The sequence below is a fragment of the Oppia nitens genome, unplaced genomic scaffold (assembly GCF_028296485.1).
Source record: "Oppia nitens isolate AA-2021 unplaced genomic scaffold, nextdenovo-longstitch-racon4-pilon3 scaffold13_pilon_pilon_pilon, whole genome shotgun sequence".
Lineage (NCBI taxonomy): Eukaryota > Metazoa > Arthropoda > Arachnida > Sarcoptiformes > Oppiidae > Oppia > Oppia nitens.
The window spans coordinates 2,824,576-2,847,027 of record NW_026533192.1 but is presented as its reverse complement, the minus strand read 5'-3'; the positions used below and the strand labels follow the sequence as shown (position 1 = coordinate 2,847,027).

The 22,452-nt window shown below is 26.4% G+C and overlaps 5 protein-coding genes and 1 pseudogene across 5 annotated transcripts; 5 read left to right on the top strand and 1 right to left on the bottom strand.

Moving 5' to 3' along the window:
- Nucleotides 1-943: 943 nt before the first annotated feature.
- On the top strand, nucleotides 944-4,538 carry LOC128957700 (transmembrane anterior posterior transformation protein 1 homolog; annotated as a pseudogene).
- Nucleotides 4,539-5,014: 476 nt separating this feature from the next.
- Nucleotides 5,015-6,086, top strand: LOC128957688 (oxytocin-neurophysin 1-like). Its single transcript, XM_054303496.1, has 3 exons — nucleotides 5,015-5,164; nucleotides 5,731-5,935; nucleotides 6,001-6,086. The coding sequence occupies exons 1-3, from the start codon at nucleotides 5,033-5,035 to the stop codon at nucleotides 6,084-6,086; spliced, it is 423 nt and encodes a 140-aa protein (XP_054159471.1). The 5' UTR covers nucleotides 5,015-5,032.
- Nucleotides 6,087-6,596: 510 nt separating this feature from the next.
- On the top strand, nucleotides 6,597-11,362 carry LOC128957678 (ionotropic receptor 93a-like). Its single transcript, XM_054303485.1, has 9 exons — nucleotides 6,597-6,615; nucleotides 7,018-7,188; nucleotides 8,195-8,296; nucleotides 8,412-8,962; nucleotides 9,019-9,285; nucleotides 9,491-9,835; nucleotides 9,903-10,552; nucleotides 10,650-10,738; nucleotides 10,845-11,362. The coding sequence occupies exons 1-9, from the start codon at nucleotides 6,597-6,599 to the stop codon at nucleotides 11,360-11,362; spliced, it is 2,712 nt and encodes a 903-aa protein (XP_054159460.1).
- Nucleotides 11,363-12,379: 1,017 nt separating this feature from the next.
- Nucleotides 12,380-16,230, top strand: LOC128957667 (ionotropic receptor 25a-like). The gene is made up of 10 exons (XM_054303475.1): nucleotides 12,380-12,774; nucleotides 13,395-13,573; nucleotides 13,640-13,693; nucleotides 13,806-14,333; nucleotides 14,416-14,619; nucleotides 14,671-14,870; nucleotides 14,942-15,331; nucleotides 15,398-15,603; nucleotides 15,676-15,936; nucleotides 16,007-16,230. Exons 1-10 carry the CDS (start codon nucleotides 12,570-12,572, stop codon nucleotides 16,228-16,230), a joined length of 2,451 nt encoding a protein of 816 aa, XP_054159450.1. The 5' UTR covers nucleotides 12,380-12,569.
- Nucleotides 16,231-17,045: 815 nt separating this feature from the next.
- Nucleotides 17,046-18,116, bottom strand: LOC128957860 (ER membrane protein complex subunit 3-like). The gene is made up of 2 exons (XM_054303678.1): nucleotides 17,745-18,116; nucleotides 17,046-17,682 (listed from the first exon to the last, which is right to left on the bottom strand). The coding sequence occupies exons 1-2, from the start codon at nucleotides 17,952-17,954 to the stop codon at nucleotides 17,107-17,109; spliced, it is 786 nt and encodes a 261-aa protein (XP_054159653.1). The 5' UTR covers nucleotides 17,955-18,116; the 3' UTR covers nucleotides 17,046-17,106.
- Nucleotides 18,117-18,246: 130 nt separating this feature from the next.
- LOC128957870 (DNA-binding protein HU homolog) lies at nucleotides 18,247-19,496 on the top strand. The gene is made up of 2 exons (XM_054303689.1): nucleotides 18,247-18,443; nucleotides 18,646-19,496. The coding sequence occupies exons 1-2, from the start codon at nucleotides 18,431-18,433 to the stop codon at nucleotides 19,374-19,376; spliced, it is 744 nt and encodes a 247-aa protein (XP_054159664.1). The 5' UTR covers nucleotides 18,247-18,430; the 3' UTR covers nucleotides 19,377-19,496.
- The last annotated feature ends 2,956 nt before the right edge of the window (nucleotides 19,497-22,452 follow it).

Genomic DNA, 22,452 nt, shown 5'->3' with positions numbered 1-22,452 from the left:
AAAAATATAGTATTTATGTGTCAACTGTTTCTCAAATGTCTTAATATAAAAATATAATATTTTCTGTAAAATATAAGAATAGAATTTTTTTATTAAGATATTTAACTTATTATAAAAATATTATAACTTTAATAATAAATATGATGTGATGTGACTGATGGCCACAAAAGTAAAGTTCTCACAACTATTGACTTCAAATTCAGTACACATTATTCTGACCCAAATCTCTTTAAAAACTTAAATTTCGTGTGAATTGCTAACAAATAACCAAATATTTAATATTATATAATATAAATGAAAAAATATTTGTATTATTTATAAAAATAATGCAATTTAATTAAAATTAAACGGTTTTGTTTGTAAACTATTTTGTTAATTAAGCAAATATTTAATATTTAATATATTCAACAAAGCATTTATTATAATTTATGTGTTATTTATTAACTCTATTGTTATTTTACACAATTTTCGATTGTATTATTAAATAAATGATTTATTGTTAATGATTTTAATTTAAATAAGAAAAGATATATTAGTAATATAAATTACAATTTTGTTAAAATAACTTATTATATAATTAGTTAATGATATTTTTACAACATTTTAATCACTATAATGTTGTTTACTAATTTTAATAAACATTTGCATTGCATTCATTGTAAACACATTTTTATAGTATTTAAAGCTATTTTGTAGTTAATTGTGATTAAAAACAAACAATTAATAAGTATATAAATAATTAACAATTAAAGATAAATCTATAATAAATAAAGTATAATAATATGCAATAAATACTGTATTAAACTTAATATTACTGTATATTTTAGACAATACACTAATACTGTATAATACAGACCTCTATTATCAATGAATAGCAATAATACAAACAAATGACAAAATATTCAGTGATTTAAAGCATTCAATGTTTACATTAAATAATATTAAATACAATACTCTATATATATCTGTGATTACGTTGACTATAGACTTGAGTTTTGACATCAATTATGGATAATATATCACATTTGATACCACATGAAGACATCGGTGAAGACAAAGAAAACATTGTTATTAATGTTACCAACAATGAACTGCTGAGGAATGCCGTTCACAATGTCTTAGGTTGTGATGACAAGAGACCAAATGACATACCAATGACTGACAGAAAACTTATAAATAATGACTTAAATAATGACACAAATTATCTTCAAATGAATAATAAAGTTATAAAAACTCAGAACAATAGCAAAGATGTACCGTTCAGTCAGTATATGATGACTACATTGTCAACAACTGATTGATGAACTAATGTCTTGTTTTTGTTATCTTAGAATTTGGATATCTATTTGATTACTTAAGAAGTGAATTAAGACGAAACTATGTCCTCGAAAATGACGAACAAAGATATGAAGAAAGAAGAGAGAAGTTCTATATCTTCTTAAGGATTCCCTTGCAATTGGAAAAAGTAATTCTTGAGTCAAAAATCTTTTATCACTTAATACTAACATTTGATTTGATGAACAGTTTCTGTGTTACGGATTCTTTCAATGTGTGGACGCCTTTCTGTTTGTCTTCACTCTACTTCCCATACGGTTTGCACTTTCGCTTTGGTTTCTAATTACAAGATCTTTCAACAAATGGTTTTGGTATGAATTGATTGATAATATGTTTTGTATTATATTATTATATAATGTTTGTTAACTTAGTTTACTGAACGGTCAGTCGTGGCAAATGACGGGTCCATTGAAACCATTGGAAGGATTAGAACCGTCAGAAATCTGTGATCTTATGAAAGGTGTTATTGTATTGAGTGGTGTATTCCTCATGAGTTATATCGACACTTCAATGCTTTACCACATTATTAAAAGCCAATCAGTTATCAAACTCTACATTTTCTTCAATATGTTAGAGGTATTAAATAATTTATTTATTTTATTAATTTAATAATATTATACAAAACCTTGATATTGAAAATTAATTTTAATTAGAAAATGAAATCTTTGTTTAAATTATTTGTGGGTTTTATATATTTGTCTCTCACCCCTAAATGATTTTAATTTGCAAAGCGTACATACAGTTTACATATTTAAACTGATATTTTAAATTCAATGTTATCTAACTCTCAAATTAGTTGCATATCTGATTGAAAAAATTAAGATCTGGTTTCCATATATAGATCATTAAAATAAATTTTATTAGTTATTGTATGTACTCTTTATATGGCTTATAATTATAGTATTTATTATTTTGTTTCAAATGAATTGCTAAATAAATTTTACTTATTAATGAACCAAACTTACACTTAATTAATAGAAAATAAGTGTTTTTTAAATTTAATTTTTAAAAAAAGTCAGAATTTAGTCAAAACTTATATTTTTAGATTATTTTAAGAATAATTTATTATTTAATGATATTGAGGGCATTTTATAATTAAAATATAAGCAAAATTAAAAATTGTTAATAAATAATAAATAAAATTTACTCAGATTTTAGTCATAGAAATTGAATAATGATTTAAATAATTATTTGTTTTGTTGTTATTCAAGTACTATTATTTTTTTAAATGTTTATCTTGAGCCGATCTATCAATTAAATAGTAATATTAATGAAAATGCCTTATAATTGTTTGGCAAAAATGCATTATAATTAAATTTTCAAATTTGCTAAAAGCAATATACATGTATATAGTTATTTAAAATAAATAATCGATAAAAATATAATTATTTGTATTACCAACCAGAAATTGTCTATTAGATTAAAATAAGTTATTTTTAAATACGATTAAAGTTTTAGTGAAAATAAAAAATAATGTTTTGATAGAAAAATAAATATTAGAGTAAATTATACAGGTAGTATTACACTATTATATTTTTTTAAAGTTTAGCTATTATCAATAATACTTTAATTTTAACAGAATTTAATCTGAATTTTTAAAACTAATTTTCGTTAAAAATATTGATTTTCAAATAGTATTATTGATGAAAATGATAGATTTTATTATAAATATTGAAATGATAGTAATATAAGATTAATTGATAGGTTGCCGACAAGTTGTTGTCGTCATTTGGTCAGGACATCTTAGATGCCCTGTTCTGGACAGCCAATGAGCCGAGAGGCAAAAAGAGGGAACATCTCGGAGTCATACCTCATCTCTTTATGGCAATAGCTTACGTTTGTCAGTCCATATATTATATAATAATTATTGACACTAATTATTAATGCATTAATTGATTATTAATTTATTAAGTCATGCATAGTCTACTTGTGCTACTACAGGCCACCACTTTGAATGTAGCCATCAATTCAAAAATAAAGCATTGCTTACAGTCATGATGTCTAATAATGTAATTATTTATTTTAAAGTTACTATAATTCACAATATTTTTTATAATATTATTAATTATTATTTTTATTATATTAATAAAGTTTGTTGAACTTAAAGGAATGGTATTCAAGAAGTTTGAAAAGACAAATCTTTTTCAGATGTCTTGTAGTGATGTTAGGGAACGCTTTCATTATATTATTTTATTAATTGTAGTTATCATACAAACAATGAAAGAATATAATTGGAGTGAAAAACAATTTTGGATTTTATTTCCCGATTGTTTGCTTGTATTTATTGCCGAAATATTTGTCGATTGGTTTAAACACGCATTCGTTACGCGTTTTAATGAAATTTCGTTTGAAGTCTACGAAGAATATGCTATTAGTTTAGCTTATGATTTGGCGTCCAGTAAATTAAAAAGTGTAAGTTTAAGAAATTAATTAATTAATTTATAATAAAGTTATTTAAAAACGAAATTATAGGCATTTTCAGATCATTCGGATCTTATATCTCGAAGAATGGGTTTTATTCCTTTACCTTTGGGAGTGTTAGTCATTAGAATAATGAGCGGATCTTTTCACTTGAACTGTTGGTATGGTTTGGTTTGCCTTTTTGTATCATATCTGTGGTAATATATTATTAAAAATTTTAAACTAACGTAATATTAAATTTAATTATATATCAATAAAAATTTAATAGTTTAGTGAGTTTCAAATTGGTTGTCAATATAGTATTATTAGGACAGGCATGTGATCTCATAGAAGCACATCGAAAGACAATAGACGACAAAGTGGGTGCTCTTTCCCGACAATATACTAGTCTTCCTGCTAGTCGTCATAATAGTTGTGAAGACATTCCCAGTGCTGTCTCTCCTCACGCAAAGAGTACGCCACACACTCCGAGTCCGAGCACTCGGTCCAGTTTGGCGGACATCACACAACAGGCAGCCATAATGCAGGAAACACTCGAGTCTTCGATGATATTCTCAAACAGTACTGTTAGTCTCAATAGTCTTGATATTAATGATGGAACAGCTATCAAGTTTACGGTCACTTCAGGAACTAGTGATCTTAAGTTAAGCCAAAAATCTATTCTCAGACAAAGACATGTCGACAATCAATTCAAAAGAAGAGTTTCTCTACAAGAAATGACATCCGATTCATCTATAATTCCATTTCTTGATTTATCTGTAAACGAAAATAAATTTAAATGAAAAAAAACTTTATATAAAGAGCTTTTTATTTATAATATATATATTAATTATATTTATTACTTATTTTAAATAATATTTAAAAATAATTTATTAAAATAAACTGAGTTCACTATTGTGTGGGCTTCATATCATCGATAATATATTTTATTTTTAGTACATAAATACCATAAAAATATTTATAGACACACAATATATACTGTTTGACTGATATAATGTGAGATATAACACAAAAATGAGAAATTGTTTTATTTGTGCTATTATTCACATTACAACTAATCTTTTGTGAATACCAAATGGTGATAATATAGACATCAATCAAATAATACTTAACGATTAGATGAATAAAGATTGAGAAGTGGATCAGTTTATGCATAACTGATCCGTTTAGATGAGTATATAAACTAAGTTTATCATCAAATGAAGCATTTCTAAGATTATTCTGTTATTTGGTTTGTTATAAATAAAATAAAATTTTGTTAAGAAAACTAATAAAAATGAATTTACAAAAAATTCTTACAATTGTTAGTTTATTTATAGTGTCGTTGGCCATAACATATGCTTGCTTTATAACTAACTGTCCTCCCGGTGGTAAACGATCTCTGGCACCGGAAAGTCCCAAAAGACAAGTAAGTATTGTTTAATTAGATTTATTACAGATATTAATATAAGTGAAAATCTAATGTAAAATACTATAGAAATTAAGGTTTTCTTCTAAAGATTTCAGACATTTTTCAAAATAATTGTGTAAAAAACTTAAAATTATTTAGATTTTTCCAATTTTAGTATTTAAAATATTCATATTTATTGAATATAAACTGTAATTTGCTAATTTACTATATTGTACTTAAATTATGAGGTAATTCACAAATTTATTGTTTTATAACAGCAACAAAAACTAAAAATGATTATTTAATTTAAGCCAAATTATTAATACATACATATGTAACACTTACATATACTATATAGGTATACTATAAATAGACAACTAACTAATTTTTAATAATTTGTATAAAATATAAAAGTTATTATATATATATATATATATATATAATAACTTTTATTTTCGATTTATGTTTCGATTGACAATTTTGCCGATGATTTTTAGCAATTAATTTGTAATAAAAAAAAGTTGTTCTTAAGATTTGCGAGAAAAAATAAAATATAGTTTATTAACACTTGAATTGGATATCAGTGTACTCGTTGTGGACCGTCAGGAGTGGGCCGTTGTTTTGGTCCATCCATATGTTGTGGTGCATCGATTGGGTGTCATATTAATAATAAGTATACTGCCGTTTGCTTTACTGAAGATTATACTCCTCGTCCCTGTTTTAATGAGGGTAAGGTATGTGCTAACGGAAAAGGTATCTGTGCTCTGGACTCGACGTGTTGTACTTCAGGTAAATCATAAGATTATATAAAGAAATTAATAAATATTTAATTATAACATTTTTTATATGAATAGTCGGTTGCTTTATGGATAAGAGCTGTCAAACAAATCAAATTAAAGGGTCGACTGAAGAGAGAATTTGGTCAAACTATGGGGACTAAGATTTATATATAAAACTATTTATTCATTTATAATTAATGTTATAATTGAAATAATAAAAAAACTAATTAATTAATATTTAACCAAATAATAAATCTATTATTTTTAAAAATAAAATCATAATATTTCTATCTTTTTAGTTTATATCGACAAAAAAAATATATTTATGCTATTCTTTAAATATTAAATATTTTTTTTTAATATGATTTAAAATAGCTATATAATGTAGTATTTATAAATCAATATAATGTCATAACTTTATTAAAAATCAATACAATAATATGTGTTAAACCATATATTCTAAAAATTTGTTTTATTAATAGATATGTATCTATCAGTGCTTACCTTAAGATTGTTGTGATGAATGATTTCATTTATGTTGGCATAACAACAAACTTATTAAATGATAATTAATTTATTAGAAAAAAATAAAATATTACAAACATTTTCACACAAATATTTATTGATTTCTTCACATAACTTATACGATATGAACCATAATATATGTGTTTATGGATTATTTATATGAATGTCAGTGTTGTAAGTGTATGTTTAGATCAAATTATATATACGGCTATACTTTACTCAATTACATATAGTAGTCTACAAGTGTTTAATGTATTTCAAGGGCTTTAAGACAACTTTAGAAAACTTATTATAAATTTATTGTAAAATAATTTTGATGAAAATTAATTAAGTGAGAAAGTGGCACATTATGTCCAGGGTACATTATCTATAGATAAGATGAGATCACAATTCAATTTAGTTATTTTTATATTATATTTTCAACAACTTTTCTATTGCTTAAACTCAACGCCACAAACACTAAGATTGGGTTCGTTTTAAGTTTTATATAACTTATTAATCTTATTAACTAAATATTAATGTAATGTAACTCTTATTAATTACATTTTAATAAACTGAATATTATAGGTCTACTATTGGACTATAATAGTGCTACTCTAAAGGCTATTAATAATGAAACCATTAGTGACTTAATTAATGATTTTCGCCAACAACTTGTCCATAACGTAACAATTGAGACACAAATTATTTCAGACTTTACTGACTTTGAAAATGATGTCGAAAACGATCCAACAATTTGTAAGTTATTTTCTTATTATTACAATTAGTATTATTTTTGAAAATTTTAACACAAAATACTAGTTTTTGAGTTTGAGATTAACACAGATAAGACAACAAAATAATTTTGACACTTAATATAATTATTATTTATATATCATAAATTATTACATTATGTATGTATTACTATAATCTTTATTGAATGTCATTAATCTAATAAAAGAAATACAATAACATATGAATAAGTGATATCAATAAGTAGTTATAAATATTCTAATTATATTAATTAATGTATAAATAAATTATTAACCAAATTATCAAAATTATTTAAATAATGTATAACTTCCAGTATTTCTCATAATACAGGCATTAAAATGTTAAATCAATACAAATATTATTTCCTTTTCTTCTGTCATTTTGAACTTTCAGAAATTTTTCAAACATTTTTAACATTTATGTTATGATATTTTCTGAAATTTTAATGTTTTTTTTTTGAAAAGTTATTGTAAATGTAAATAGTAATATAAATATTTAATATGAGCTAAATATTACTAAAATTATGTTAAACTTAATTAATAATCTCAGAAGAAATTTTTTCGTTTATTTATTATATCATATTATTATATCTGATTTCTTCATCTTATATTAGTTTTATTTTATTTATTAACATTTTATTTGTTTAAAAATAATTATTCATATTATTAAAACTATGAATTTCTCTCAAATAAAATAAAACAAAATATTATTTAAAATACTTTTTACGACAAATTTCTAATACCTGTATACATATTAAAAATTAAGGTAAAAACTTAATGGTTATTATAAGTGCTGTGAAATGTTCAAAAACAAAAATACTGTACTCATTATTACGAGACAACTGTCCCGAAACTTTACTTTTATCTATTATTGAGAACAACTGTATGCGTCCCCTACCAGACCAGGGCATTGGATTTCCAGGTGAATACAACTTAGAAATAGAGTATTAAATAATACAAATTATTGTTTTTATTGTATTTTTATAACTAAGTGATGTCATCGATCAATGATATCATACCACTGATGGTTGACATGAGATATGATATGCTAAGCGATTGGGATCACATCAATATAATACACGATCAAACTTTAGGTTTTTTCTTTATTTATTGTCCATTTTATAAGATTACTAGAAGATAGTATATATACTATTGCATAATATTATATACAGTAATAATTATTTTAAAATTTTATGCCAAATATTTTAGACACAAAAACTTTAGACGACTTAAACAAAGGATTGAAAGAAGTGTCAGGTGTTGGCATTAAAGCGACAACTGTTACCACTTATGGCATTACAAACAATGAATTAAACGACAAAAAATTAAAACTTAATTTAATGACAGACTTCAATAGCAGTCAAATAATAAATTTAATTGAAAACGACAAATCATTGCAATATTTTGTTGTTATAGGAAACAGTAAAACAGTTGAAGAGATTATTACATTGGCTTACGAGCGGTCATTACTGAATAATCCTTTAAAATGGATTGTTGTACTCTCGGAACCGATTGACGATTCATCTGATTTCTGGAAACGTATGTCAGATATATTGGGTGTCACTGATGTCACTGTTATTAGAAGAGAAGTATCGCCTTATAGTGAATGTAATCAATTAAGAGAAGGCTGTCAAATGAAGTTAGCTTTTGATACTTTGAAAAATGCCATCAAAAAGGTCATTGAATTACCATTTTATGACTTCAATGATACCAAACAAGTTAAAGCTCAGAGTAAAAACAGATTAATTTCTCAAATGAAAGTAAGACAACTAATAATATCATTATATTGTTATAACTTATGATAATTTATATTAAGTTGGAAATGGGAACCAATAAATCAATGTCTCAATTCTGTGGTAATTGTGATCGATATGTTGTCCAATCTTTTTACAAACATAGAATCGGATCAGAAAATGAAAACAAAGATGACTTAACTGAAATTGAAGACAACCCGCAATACAAGATAATTGTTGAGAGAACAGGATTGTGGTCACCATTTAAGGGTATGCTTCAGGAGGGAAAGGTATTGGGATATTCAGATGGAAATCTCAAGAATCTAGAGATTATAATCGGAATCGTTCATGTATTACAACTTTCATTTATAACACACAAACAAACACACACACACACACACACACACACACACACACACACACACACACACACACACACACACACACACACACACATACATACATACATACACACATACATACATACATACACAGAAACTTTATATAAGAATTAAATTGTTGACTATTATAATAATTATTGAATTATATTGAAAGCAACCGCCATTAGTAAAGATTCGGGATATAAACGATCCAAAGTCTGTCGAGGGAACAACATATGAAATGATCAAAATATTGGGAAAACGGATGAATTTTACCATTAAATTAGATATGGAAAAGTCTATCACTTTGGGTCGAAAGAAAAATGGCGTATGGACCGGGATGATTGATAAAGTAAACCGTAGTAAAGTGCGAATTGGTGCAAATGGTTACTGGAGGACAGTCGACCGCATGGATGCCGTAGATTTTACATTTCCTTTTGATTACGAAGAGATGTCAATGATGTTACAAAAGACAAGTGAAGATCACAAATACTTATTCCTCACACCATTTACTTGGGATGTAATGCTATATCTTATAGTATCAATAAATCATAATTTATTATTAATGTTAAATTTGTTGATTGAAGGCATGGCTCAGTATATTATTTACTGTTGTACTAATGGGTCCGTTATTATGGATAGTTCATAGATCGAGCAAATACTATGATTATTATAATATGAGAGATAATAAGGGTCTGTTTAAATTATCTAACTGTGCTTGGTATTGTTTTGGAGCAATGGTTCAACAGGGAGGCGATCACTTACCATTGGCTATATCTGGAAGAATATTAGTGACATTTTGGTGGCTCTTTGTCATAGTGACGGTCACCACTTATAGTGGAAATTTAGTCGCTTTGTTAACGTTTCCTAAAATAATACATCCGATTGAAAATCTTGAAGACTTGTTATCATATAGTGGATCAATGAAATGGGGTACCGATACGGGAGGTGCTATGGAAGAGTTGATTGAAACGGCTAAAACAGGACCTCTCAAACAGTTAGCCAGTAATATACAATTTTTTGATAACCGAACCATAGAAATGTATGAAAGAATAAAGAACGGGGAACTGGTATTCCTCGCCAGTGATTCTGAGGTTCGCTATCTTATTACTAAAGAATTTAATCGAACAGAAAAATGTGAATTAATGATCGGAAAGGATGCCGTCTTCTCCAGTTCCGTCTCATTCATCATCAAAAAAGGAGAACCAAAAGGATTTAAAGAAAGACTTGATTTCGAGTAAAAATAAATCTTTATTTCTTTTAAATTCATTTATTTTATCTGTTATTTAATAATATATTATAATAATGTTAACAATATTATTGATAAACAAAAGAGTTGGACGAATGGCTAAAACAGGACTAGTCTTACAGTGGAATAACAAGTTTGAAGAGAAAGGCAATGATTGTTTGTATCCATTAGTTGGTTAGTAATTAATATATATATATATATTGTATGATTGAATGCTATTTTTAAAAATATATTTAATAAAAAATGATTTAAATTTCTAACAAATGGTTTGAATGAAAAGTAAGGGCTGGAGACGTGAAGAAGATAGGAATGGCTCACATGATTGGCTGCTTTTTCATACTTGGAATCGGTCTGTTGTTTGGTTTGTTCTCATTGTTTGGTGAAGTGTTTAAGAGCAACAAAAAAATCAAATTGACTGCCGGTGTCATTCAATTTAATGGAAAACAAAAATTAGGAAAATGGGATAAATTGAAATTGTTTTATCAAAAGGTCAATCAGGGATCGTTGTACAGCTCATGGATTAATACTACCAACACTTTGGTGACTAACAATAACAGAAATACCGCTAAATTGCAATTCAATTATCCGAACATTAAGGCAGAAGACGGTAGAGCATTACCGGCCGGTTGGGGCGATCCTAACAGAGCCCGTAATGTCAACCAACCCTTAAATGGCAAGAGAGCGCCGTCGGTGTTTGGAAACAGAGAAACCACTAATTATAATTCAAAGGATAATTATAATTATTTTAGTTACGATCCGATTAAGTCTAACTATAAAAACAATTTCGGATATCAATAATGGTTTTATACCAATAAACGCACATATTTTTAAACATTGCTAACTTTATCGCACAAATATTTCCTCAAATTAATTGTATTTATAGTTAATAGTTTTTTAACTGAATTGTTTAAAAACTGTATTATAAAAATGTTAAAATTTTCATATATAAATCGTATTTTACTAATCCAGTTAATCTTTAAAACTTTATTGTTTACCAAATATACTGTAAAATGACAATTTTAAGCCTTAATTACAAATAAAATTATTTTTAAAAAAGCTTAAAATTACTTATTAAATATTGAAAATAATATATAAATAAATGATTATTATTGATATATGATAGTAACGCATTGTGTTAGTTTTAGATTTAGCCAGTTCAAATTTATATATTTGAAAATAGTTATAAAATTTATGTCATTAAAAATATATTCAATATTTGTCAATATATATGTTAAATCTCTGGTTACAACATTTAATTTATTTATAATATACAGTAAGTGACAAATAGTGATAAATAAATAGCAAAACAGTAACCGTAGCTACAGATCGACCGATTAATTTATAAAATAAATTATTTTGCGAAAAATCTATAAAAATATCTTTTTGTCACAACTTTATAACCAATCAAATATAACTTCTATATTATAAATAAGTCAATGTCTAGGTTTATTGAGTAAATTTTATTGATTTATAAATATTATCTGTATAACTGTTATAAACCTATAATAGCTTAAAATTATTAGTACTTACAGTTATAACTAAATATGAAAGATTTACAATAAATTAAATAAAATTATTATAAAACAATTAGTTGTAAAAATGCAAAATAAAATGAAGAATTCGTTTATAATTATATTAATATTTTTTATAATTCTTAGAACTGTTTCTTCTAGAGATATCACTGCGGGTGAGCTTTAAGTTTATATTTTATTTATTTATTTATTTGAAAATTTAAGATAAATATATTTATTATAATATATATAATATAATTTTAACAAAAGTGGTTGCAGTGGATAAGGATAATATAGTAGCCCTTAATGCTATCCGACAAGCGTTTGGATCCTATAAATCAACAAATGATAATCAAATACATGTTTCAGAGGCTATTGTTAGCGATGAAGACTCATCTCAAGAAATATGTCAGCAATTATTTCGCGATAATATAAGTCCCACTTATGTGTTGGATGTGACGGAATCGGCTCATACTTCACCTAAAGTCAAGAATATGGTCCGAGAAATGGGAATTCCAACCATTTCTACGACATATCAATTGGGTTACGGTATACCTAAATGGAGAAATCTGGATGACGTGGAAAAACAATACTTAATACATGTCAACAGTCCTGGGGATACCATTCCTGTTATGATTAAAGATATTGTCAATTATTATAACATCAAAACACTTGTCATTTATTATGACAATTCATTTAGTAAGTTAATTAACATTTATATTTGATTTAATCTACCTATTAATCTAAATAAATTATACTTTTATTTTACAGTTTTCGATAGATAATATCTATACTAAAAAATAATATTAGAATTATATATATTTATAATTTATACAGTTTTTAAACTATAAATATAATTTAAGTTTAATTAAACAATTCAGCAAAAATCAACTTATAATAAGCGCAGAACAGTTATATAATAATCATTGTGTAAATACATTATTGGGTTGGTTTGACAAAATAACTTTTAATAATTTAATATAATTTCATTATCATTTAAGAAGAAAATTTTTTAAAAATAGTAAAACAATTTTTCCTTTTTAACAAAATAAATCTTAATAAAAAATTATTAATGTATTATGATATCAAATAAACCTTAAAGTGTAAAAACGTATGTAAATTCTGTATCAATTATGTATATATCAGGATTCAGCAATTGTGGCCATTTTACACCACCTAAGATCGAGATTTTTTTAAAAAAATTTACCACTAATATAATTGATATTTCTTAATAATTTAGTCAATTCTGTTATAATTATTATTAAAATTTTTGTATATCTTTAAAATTCAAATATATTAACAATAAAATTTTACTAAAGAGTTAGATCACAAGCAAAAGTCGCTGCTTTTCAACACAAAGACCCGGTTTATAATCAGACAATTGGAGGGAACGACTGTCGAAACCTACGTTAAGATGTTGGCCGATATGAATAAAGCAAAATTAAACAACTATTTCATATTTGGCACAATTGATACTTTAAACAAAATCATTGAAGCGGTAATCAATACTTTATTTAATAATAAATATAATTTTATATGTCATATAAATTCCTATAAATTATAGGCAAATGAAAATGAAATGATTGAAAAGCCTAATAAATGGCATTTTATAACAAAAGTAAGTTATTTAATTAGTAGAAGTAAAATATATATTGTATGTATGATTATTAAATTTTAATTTGTAAACAAATTAAATTAAAAAAATATATTTATAAAATGATTTACTTTAGGAAAAAGGCAAACTTGAATGCAAAACATGTAAACGAATTGAAGTAATGTTTTCTCAACCATTGAAAAGCCGTTTACACGACTATGAGTTGAATATAACTCTGGATAATATCGATAACATTAATAAAGTGGACTCTTATTTCTATCATGACTTAACCCGATTTACACTTGAAATCATTGACGATCGCATCCATGAATGGCCTCAAAACATAACTTTTCCAAAGTGTGGTAAACACTTGGATAAAGAACTCAAACAAGAAAGAGTAAGCTTTCAGTTTGCAAATGAATTGGCACAAGAAGTTCTGTACGGAATGTTTGGCAGATTTGTGTTTAATTCATATAAAATGCAAAACAATTATCAGGAGATTAGTATGAGAACAAACAAAGTGGTCATATCGGGTGAAACTAACAATAAAAATACAAAAATATCTGAATGGGAATATGAAGGACACACCGGAACATTGATATTCACTGCCGCTCAAGAAAAACAAGAAAATAAATTAAAACACTATAAGATTGTAACCATAATTGTATGTCTTTGTAATAATACAATTGGATTAACAAAACTAATTGTTATGTAATTTAATATTTATTTGTTTGTTTGTCTCAAAGCAAGCGCCGTTTGTTATGAAGACATCGGTAAATGACACCAAAAATGAAGACTTTTATGGATATTGTATTGATTTGCTTAAAGAAATATTGAATCACACGAAGGAAGAAGACAAATTCACGTATGAGTTATATGTTGTCGACAAATTCGGTACTAAAGATGAGTCCAAAAAATGGTCAGGGATGATCGGGGAACTGGCAGAAAAGGTTAACATTATCTTATATTTTGCTTATAACTTACCGGTAATTGTTGTATAGAGAGCTGACATTGCATTGGGTCCGATATCAGTGATGGCTGAAAGGGAAACAGTGGTTGACTTTACAGTTCCCTATTATGATTTGGTTGGTATAACCATTTTAATGAGGAAACCATCGGTTCCGTCACATTTGTTCAAATTTTTGACTGTCTTAGAGACTAATGTGTGGCTCTGTATATTAGCCGCTTATTTCTTCACTTCGTAAATTAACTCTAAGATATGTATTTTGTTTAAAAAATTAAAAATTGTTTTATTTTTTGACTCTTAAATAGATTTCTTATGTATTTGTTTGATCGCTTGAGTCCATACAGCTATCACAACAATAAAGAGAAATATAAAGACGACGACGAAAAGCGAGAGTTTACTCTTAAAGAGTGTCTTTGGTTTTGTATGACATCTCTGACCCCTCAAGGAGGTGGTGAAGCCCCTCGTAATTTATCGGGTCGATTGGTGGCGGCCACGTGGTGGCTCTTTGGCTTCATTATCATAGCCTCTTATACGGCTAATTTGGCTGCTTTTCTAACTGTTTCCCGATTAGATTCGCCCATTGATTCACTCGACGATTTGGCCAAACAGTATAAAATTAAATACGCGCCTCAAGAAGGCACGTCATCCGCCACTTACTTCGAGAGAATGGCAGGAATTGAGGAAAAATTTTATGAGTATTTAAATTCAATAATTAATGTAAAATTTATACTTTTATTAATGGGATTTACTTTTTTTTAAAGGATTTGGAAAGATATGTCTCTCAATGACAGTCTTAGTGAAGAGGAAAGGGCTAAATTAGCCGTTTGGGACTATCCTGTTAGTGATAAGTATACAAAAATCTGGGCTCAAATACAAGAAGCTAAACCACCGGCCTCTTGGATGGCGGGCGTTGAACGCGTCAAACAAGAGGGATCTACTAAACCTAATGAAGGATTTGCTTTCATAGGTTAGTCTTTGACACTAAGAGTTATAAATATGCCGTATATTTATATAAAATAAATATTAATTAATTGTTAAGCCGAAGCAACAATGGTTAAGTATGCAGTTATGACTAATTGTGATCTACAAAGTGTGGGCAATGAATTCAGTCGCAAACCATTAGCATTAGCCGTACAACAAGCATCACCACTAAAGGATCAGTTAAGTAGTGCTATACTAAAGTTGTTGAATCAAAGACGTCTGGAATCGCTTAAAGAAATTTGGTGGAACAAGAACAAGGAAAAGAAGGACTGCCAGGACTCAAAAAAACAAAGTGATGGCATCAGTATCAACAACATTGGTATCGTTGATCACAAATCTTTAACAAAATCTTTAAACTTAACTTAACTTTAAAAATTTGGTATTAATAGGTGGAGTATTTATTGTCATATTTATCGGTGTAGTGTTGGCCTGTATAACATTAGCCGTCGAGTACTGGTATTTCAAAGGTAAGAGAGACGGCGCTAAAGTTGTGGCCATCAAAGAGTACGGTAATACTGTTAGAAATGCACACAACGGGACCGCACCTATCGGGCATATGGGTCACGGCATACCAGCAATACCAGCAATGGGTCCCATGTCTATTAGACACTGAATATCATTTATTGTTACTAATAACACAACTCAGCACAACTAATAATTTATTACTAATTGAAATTTTATTTTTTAACATGTATTAATTAATTAATAATATTAAAATGGATAATTATCATAATGTTAACAAATTATTTATTATTTCAGTATAAAAATCAAAAATATTTAGCGAATAAATAAAATTATTACAGTATAATAAATACTATGACAATATTTATGTTTAATATTATGCATAATTATTTTTCTATTTTATTTTGCCTATTAATGTTTGTAATTGATTTAATATAATCACAAACAAATTAACTATAATTGTAAATAATTAAAATATAAACTAAAAAGTCAACAATAATTCTCACATTTATTCAAATGTAAATTTACAGTATCTGTATATCAATGCTGTAAAGCTATTGTAGATTCTGTTATCACTTTTATCGGTATTTTATTCAATATAATTATCTACACATTGTTTACCTTTTTGTCAAACATTATACTAATTATTTTTTTATAATCTGTCAATTGTAATACAGTATAATATTACGATTTGAAGTATTATCAATAACGAGAAGTTGGTTTTATTGTCGAAATATTGTAAAATATACACAATTACTGTACAATAATTGATTCAAACAAATAAATCAATTACCGTATATTCTCTCCTCTCAATTCATTATTATTGATAATAAAAACTTTAACAAAACTATTTGATTTACCGTAAGTGTTAAATAAATCTGTTTAATATATAATTTATTGACAAATTGATCGTAGAATTATCATAAATAATTTATAATAAAAAATAAATGATATTTCATAAACTAAATTAAATATAATTTAAATAAAATATTAAAACAAATAATATTACAAATATTGCTTATAATTTTTAATTACTATTACGAGTATCACCTGAGCTGTTCTCAGATAAAGAATTAAGCGAAACACCGGTTAATTCATTTTCAGTATTCTTGAGCGCCCACTGATGTTCACAGATCTCCAATGCCTCCCATTCAGCCTTAAACGCCTGTTTGGGATCAGTAGGCATAGCCATAGCGGCGCCAGACATTTGGTCGTTCATTAGCCGTGTCTGATCTGCGGCATTGTTTTCACCCAATACAAGAGCGTAGATACTTCTCAAACCAAATACGTTAAGGAAATACCACGAAGCGGACGACACCCACGAAGCGTCTAAAGACATCAATTCAATGCCCCTCTGAAGCATTGGCTTAAAACGTAATGTCAGCGGAAACGGCACTTTAGTGGTAACAAAACCAGAAAACGTCCAATTAATCCAACCGCCGATTAATATCATCGGTAATACATTTGTCACATTTCCCTTCAACATATCGGTCATCATTGACGGATCAGTCATCGGATTGGGAGCCGCTGTCTGTCGTTTTTGACTCACTTTAAAATAACCCGTTTCTTCGTCATTGAAATAATGACGACGAATAAGAAATGACTAAAAAGTAAAAGATATGACAATCAGTACAACCATTCATTAGATGACAATTCAATCATTACCTGTTTGGGTAGATATTTGCCATTTTCTCTGAGTAATCGGGATCTGATCATTGCTTGACTGTCCATCACTTGTTGTAACTCAATCTTCTTTGTCGATGAAATTAAAATCGAGACATAATGTCGAAGAATACCCACAAAGAAAGTGATGACAACAATGGGTAGAAACACCCAAACCCTGATATCAGGATCTAAGACAAGATCGTCGGACATTGTTTTTGTTGACTATAAATGTGTTGATTTTGGTGATTGTTGTGATAATCATATGATATCTACAATAATATGGGAATCAATTCAAGTGATAAACACTTGAGAGTTAATGTAAGCAATGAATAGCAATATTGAGTGCAAATGTCGAATCACTTAACGAAGTCATTGATTGGTTGCTTCAGTGCCGCCGTCTTGTGTTGTTATCACTGATTGGTTGGATTCAAACAGTATTGAAGTGAATGGCGGCCAATGGGAACACGTGTAGTGTTTGTGTTGTGAATAAACCGTTAAAATGTGTATTTGAAGTCATCTTTGAATACATTGAATGCAAGCATTGAATCGTTGTTTTGCAACAAATTCAGTGATCGCGCCATAAGTCGACTTCAATACTGTTTTGTCCAAACATTTGATCACATTTTGTATCATCACTTGTGTTGATATCACTAAATCCAACCAATTTGTCCACAATTGTCACCCAAATGGCTCCCAAAGGTATGTTAAATATATTTATATCACTATATATTACAATCTATGCATTAATGCGCTAATAAAGCCATTGGTTATCAATATTTGATTTATTATTCATTACATTATATAATTAGACAAACAATTAGACATTTATTAATAAATTTTAAAACAAATTATAGTTAAATAAGTATTAAAAATAGTGTTATTTATATGAAWTGATTTATAGCGGCAAACAAATCCACTCCTAAACCTAAAAAGTCTGCCCGAACTGCAGTTAAGAAAAGTGCGGCCAAACCTAAGGCTAAACCCGCGGTTACTAAGAGAACCACTAAAGCAAAGGCAACGCCAGAGACTGTTAACTCTGTCGACATCAGCGGCGATGAAGTGGTAAATGAGGTGAAACCAACTTCAGTGGCCAATGCGGGCGCGTCTCCAGCAAAGAGAAGCCGATCTAAATCTCCGGCTAAGAAAGCAGTCGTTAAAAAGTCTACGAAAGCGACGACCAAAAAGAGCGCAGTGAAGACAACTACGACCGTTGTTACGGCTTCACCATTGAGATCACGATCTGCTTCTCCAAGAAAGACAGACACGGATGCGTCGGCACAGAATGGCGCCACAACTGCACCAACATCTGCAAGTCCTAAGAAATCACCGAAAAAGTCAGCCCCAGTAAAGAAAGCGACGAAAAAGACCGCCAAAACTCCATCCAAGTCACCCAAAGCTAAGACAAGCAGAGCCAAGAAATCGGTACCGAAGAAAAATACTTCTCCACCCAAACAATCGACTACTGATGTCAGCAGTGGTTCGCCTCCAAAACCGGTGTCACCTAAGAAATCGCCGGCCGTTAAGAAAGCAGCGCTCAAGAAGAAAACAAAAACACCATCGAAGGCAAAGGCAACCAAAAAGACGACGACTCCAAAGCCTAAGAGAGGACAGAAAAAGACAGCAAAGGCTTAATCTAAACGATAAACAACGCGAAAGTACTTCACGTTTTAAATTTCGATGATTTATAATTATATTTTAGTAAAACAATTACAAATTTAATTGAAATATATTTATATATATAAATATATATCATTAATACCATTACATACATTACTTTCGCCATTATTTCATTCATAATCTTATATATGTTTCATTCATATATTTTTAAACGTTATAAATATTAAAGTAACTTATATTATAATCTTTCGATGGTTTGGTTTCTTATATATGATATGTAAGTTTTGTTTGAAACTGTTTTTAATGTATTGAATTTTGAACTAATTATAGACAATACATATAATTATATAGTTTTGAGAAAAGCCTAAATAAGCAGATAATTGTTTACTTTTATTTAAATCAACTCATTATAATGTATTCATAGATCTATTTGTCCATTAATTGTCATCAAATTACACAAACACTAAATATTTTGATTATTATAATGCATTTTAGTAAAAATCTAAATTTTAAGCTCATTTTTAATTTGCAATACATTTATTATTATAATTATTTATAATTAACTTTTTATTTTATATTCAATTATAATAAAATTGTAATTTTTAATATTTTTATATTTCATTTATTAATATAAATAACATTTATTTGTGATTTAATGAATATATCGTAATTTCATTTATCAAATATATAATACATGATGCCTTTATTTACTTAATAATTAAGTCTATACATTATATTACATTTTTATTTATATAATTTATCAGCATTTTAGATAAAATACTAGTTTATTATTATTCATTATTGTATAAAATATATACTATATTATATAATAATGATATCAATTGAGCTAAAAAGCAAACAAAGATAACATGAAAAATAGCGCCAAAACTTAGATTAAATATTTTGACGATATATTTACTAAACGATAGAATCGAGTGATACAATTGATACTGAATTGTTAGGTCAGTGTTAACCTTATGGTAATGTTTTTATTATAATATTTTGTGGTTATTACCGGTAAGTAATGTTATTTTAATACAAATATTTTGTTTAATAAGTGCTGGTTATAGTTGATAATGTTGTTGACTTAGTATACTTTATGATGTAAAATATAGGATATAAAGTAGACCAATGAAATTATAAATATAAATTTAGCAATTTTTCAAATCTATAAATTTAATTTATTTAATAAATAGTAAATCTCATAAAATAATAGAGTATTTATCATAATTAACATGGTTAATTTTTAAACAGAGTTACTATTGAAACAAATAGAAATATTTTTAAAGTTATTAATATAATTATATTATATCACTACTATATTTATAAAAATTTATGTTATATTTGAGTGTACAGTATGTGTGTAAGTGATTGAGTAAAATAAACTGTTGAGACAATTATATAATATACTTCTCAAAGTTTGTTTTAGTAATACTATTAAATAGTTTTAATCGTATTAAAGATTTTTACAGTTTTAGAAATATTCACAGGTTTTATGAAAAAATTGATAAAAATAACATTTAATATTCAATAAAATTAATTCTATAATAATATTTGGGTTATTTTAAGTATTATATAAATTGTTTTTAATTAAATAATATTTTCATATTTTAAAGTTTCAAAATGTAAATTATTTTTCTAATATATTAATATTTTAATAGTATGTTGTAATCAATGATTGTTATAGTATTACTTGATTTTTTCAAACAACTTTCTATTGAATAATTTAAAAATATATATTCATATAATTTAAATTCATTTATTATATAACAACAAAAAGATTGTATTTAATATATTCTTATAATGTATTTGTATTTATGATAGTTGTTAGTGTTGTTCCTATTGAAAAATGCGTAATTTCATTGTATGGAAATTGCGTGAAATTGACTAAATTATTGCAAAAAGTTTGAAAATCACAATTGAAACATATTACAATCTATAATTTTTCAAAAGTGTTAAAACATTTCTTAACTTATGATATGTATAAAATTATTAATGAATTAATATAATTATGTTGACAATAAATTAACCATCTAAAAACTGTGTTAAAAATTACTTAAAAATGAGTAAAGAATCTTAATATAATTTTTATACAATTCATGCGCGCAATTTCACGCAATTTTCAGCAATTATTGTGGTAAACGAAAATTAGATTGCGTAAAATTACCAACACTAATTCTACTAAATGATATTTAATTTTCATAGTATAAATAAAACTTTATTCCTTTATATATATATATACTGCAGTATATACTGTATATCTATAAATCTATAAAATTATATATTATTATATATATGTACAGTACTTTTTTATTCTAAAATTAAACTAAATTAATTATATTCAAAAATTATAATTATAATTATGATCCAATTTACAATACTTTATTAACATTTATTTATTAACTTAACTATTAGTTAACTAAAATTAAATAAATATTAAAAACAAATAAATATTAAATAAATTAAGTTTTAAAAAATGATAAGAAATTAACATTTTGTTACATCATTTAGTCGTATGTTTGTAACATTGTGTATATTAGTCTAACTAATTGAATAATTCATTTATTAATTATACAAAATCACCAAGTTGCAACTTGCAAGTAATGTTAAGTAGATATGGTATTATTTTACTAATATTGAATACTACAGTATATATAAATTATAAATTTTATTTATAATGATATTTAAAGCATATAAAGCTATAAAAATGTGATAATGACTATCATAGTTAATAAAACCAAACGATTAGTTATTTTTAATAAAATTTATTATTTTTAAATTTTGTAGTTACAGTATATTAATAAATAAATAATTATTTAAAGTTTCTTTGTTTAAAAAAAATCGTTAATTAATATTATTGTAATAAATAATGTTTTTTCATTTTAAAATTAATGATTGTATAATATTTTAAATACACAAAATAAAATTTATCAAATAAACATTGAGACAAAAAGCAAAAATTTACTAACAAAACATTTTTCAATACTACACATCAATTGGAAAAATATTTTGACAGCTTATTTGGAGTTAAATTTAAAAAATAATATACTATAATAACTTATATTCAATAACTATAATATATTTATCTGTT

Excerpts from the sequence above, each read along its gene's own strand:
- LOC128957688 (XM_054303496.1), top strand. The coding sequence starts at position 5,033 with ATGAATTTACAAAAAATTCTTACAATTGTTAGTTTATTTATAGTGTCG. Across the intron at positions 5,165-5,730 it reads CGGAAAGTCCCAAAAGACAA|TGTACTCGTTGTGGACCGTC; the intron begins GTAAGTATTGTT and ends ATTGGATATCAG. Across the intron at positions 5,936-6,000 it reads CTCGACGTGTTGTACTTCAG|TCGGTTGCTTTATGGATAAG; the intron begins GTAAATCATAAG and ends TTATATGAATAG.
- LOC128957678 (XM_054303485.1), top strand. Across the intron at positions 8,297-8,411 it reads AATACACGATCAAACTTTAG|ACACAAAAACTTTAGACGAC; the intron begins GTTTTTTCTTTA and ends CAAATATTTTAG. Across the intron at positions 8,963-9,018 it reads GATTAATTTCTCAAATGAAA|TTGGAAATGGGAACCAATAA; the intron begins GTAAGACAACTA and ends ATTTATATTAAG.
- LOC128957667 (XM_054303475.1), top strand. The coding sequence starts at position 12,570 with ATGGTCCGAGAAATGGGAATTCCAACCATTTCTACGACATATCAATTG. Across the intron at positions 14,871-14,941 it reads GCCGCTTATTTCTTCACTTC|ATTTCTTATGTATTTGTTTG; the intron begins GTAAATTAACTC and ends ACTCTTAAATAG. Across the intron at positions 15,937-16,006 it reads CATCAGTATCAACAACATTG|GTGGAGTATTTATTGTCATA; the intron begins GTATCGTTGATC and ends TGGTATTAATAG.
- LOC128957860 (XM_054303678.1), bottom strand. The coding sequence starts at position 17,954 with ATGTCCGACGATCTTGTCTTAGATCCTGATATCAGGGTTTGGGTGTTT. Across the intron at positions 17,683-17,744 it reads GCAAATATCTACCCAAACAG|TCATTTCTTATTCGTCGTCA; the intron begins GTAATGATTGAA and ends TTTACTTTTTAG.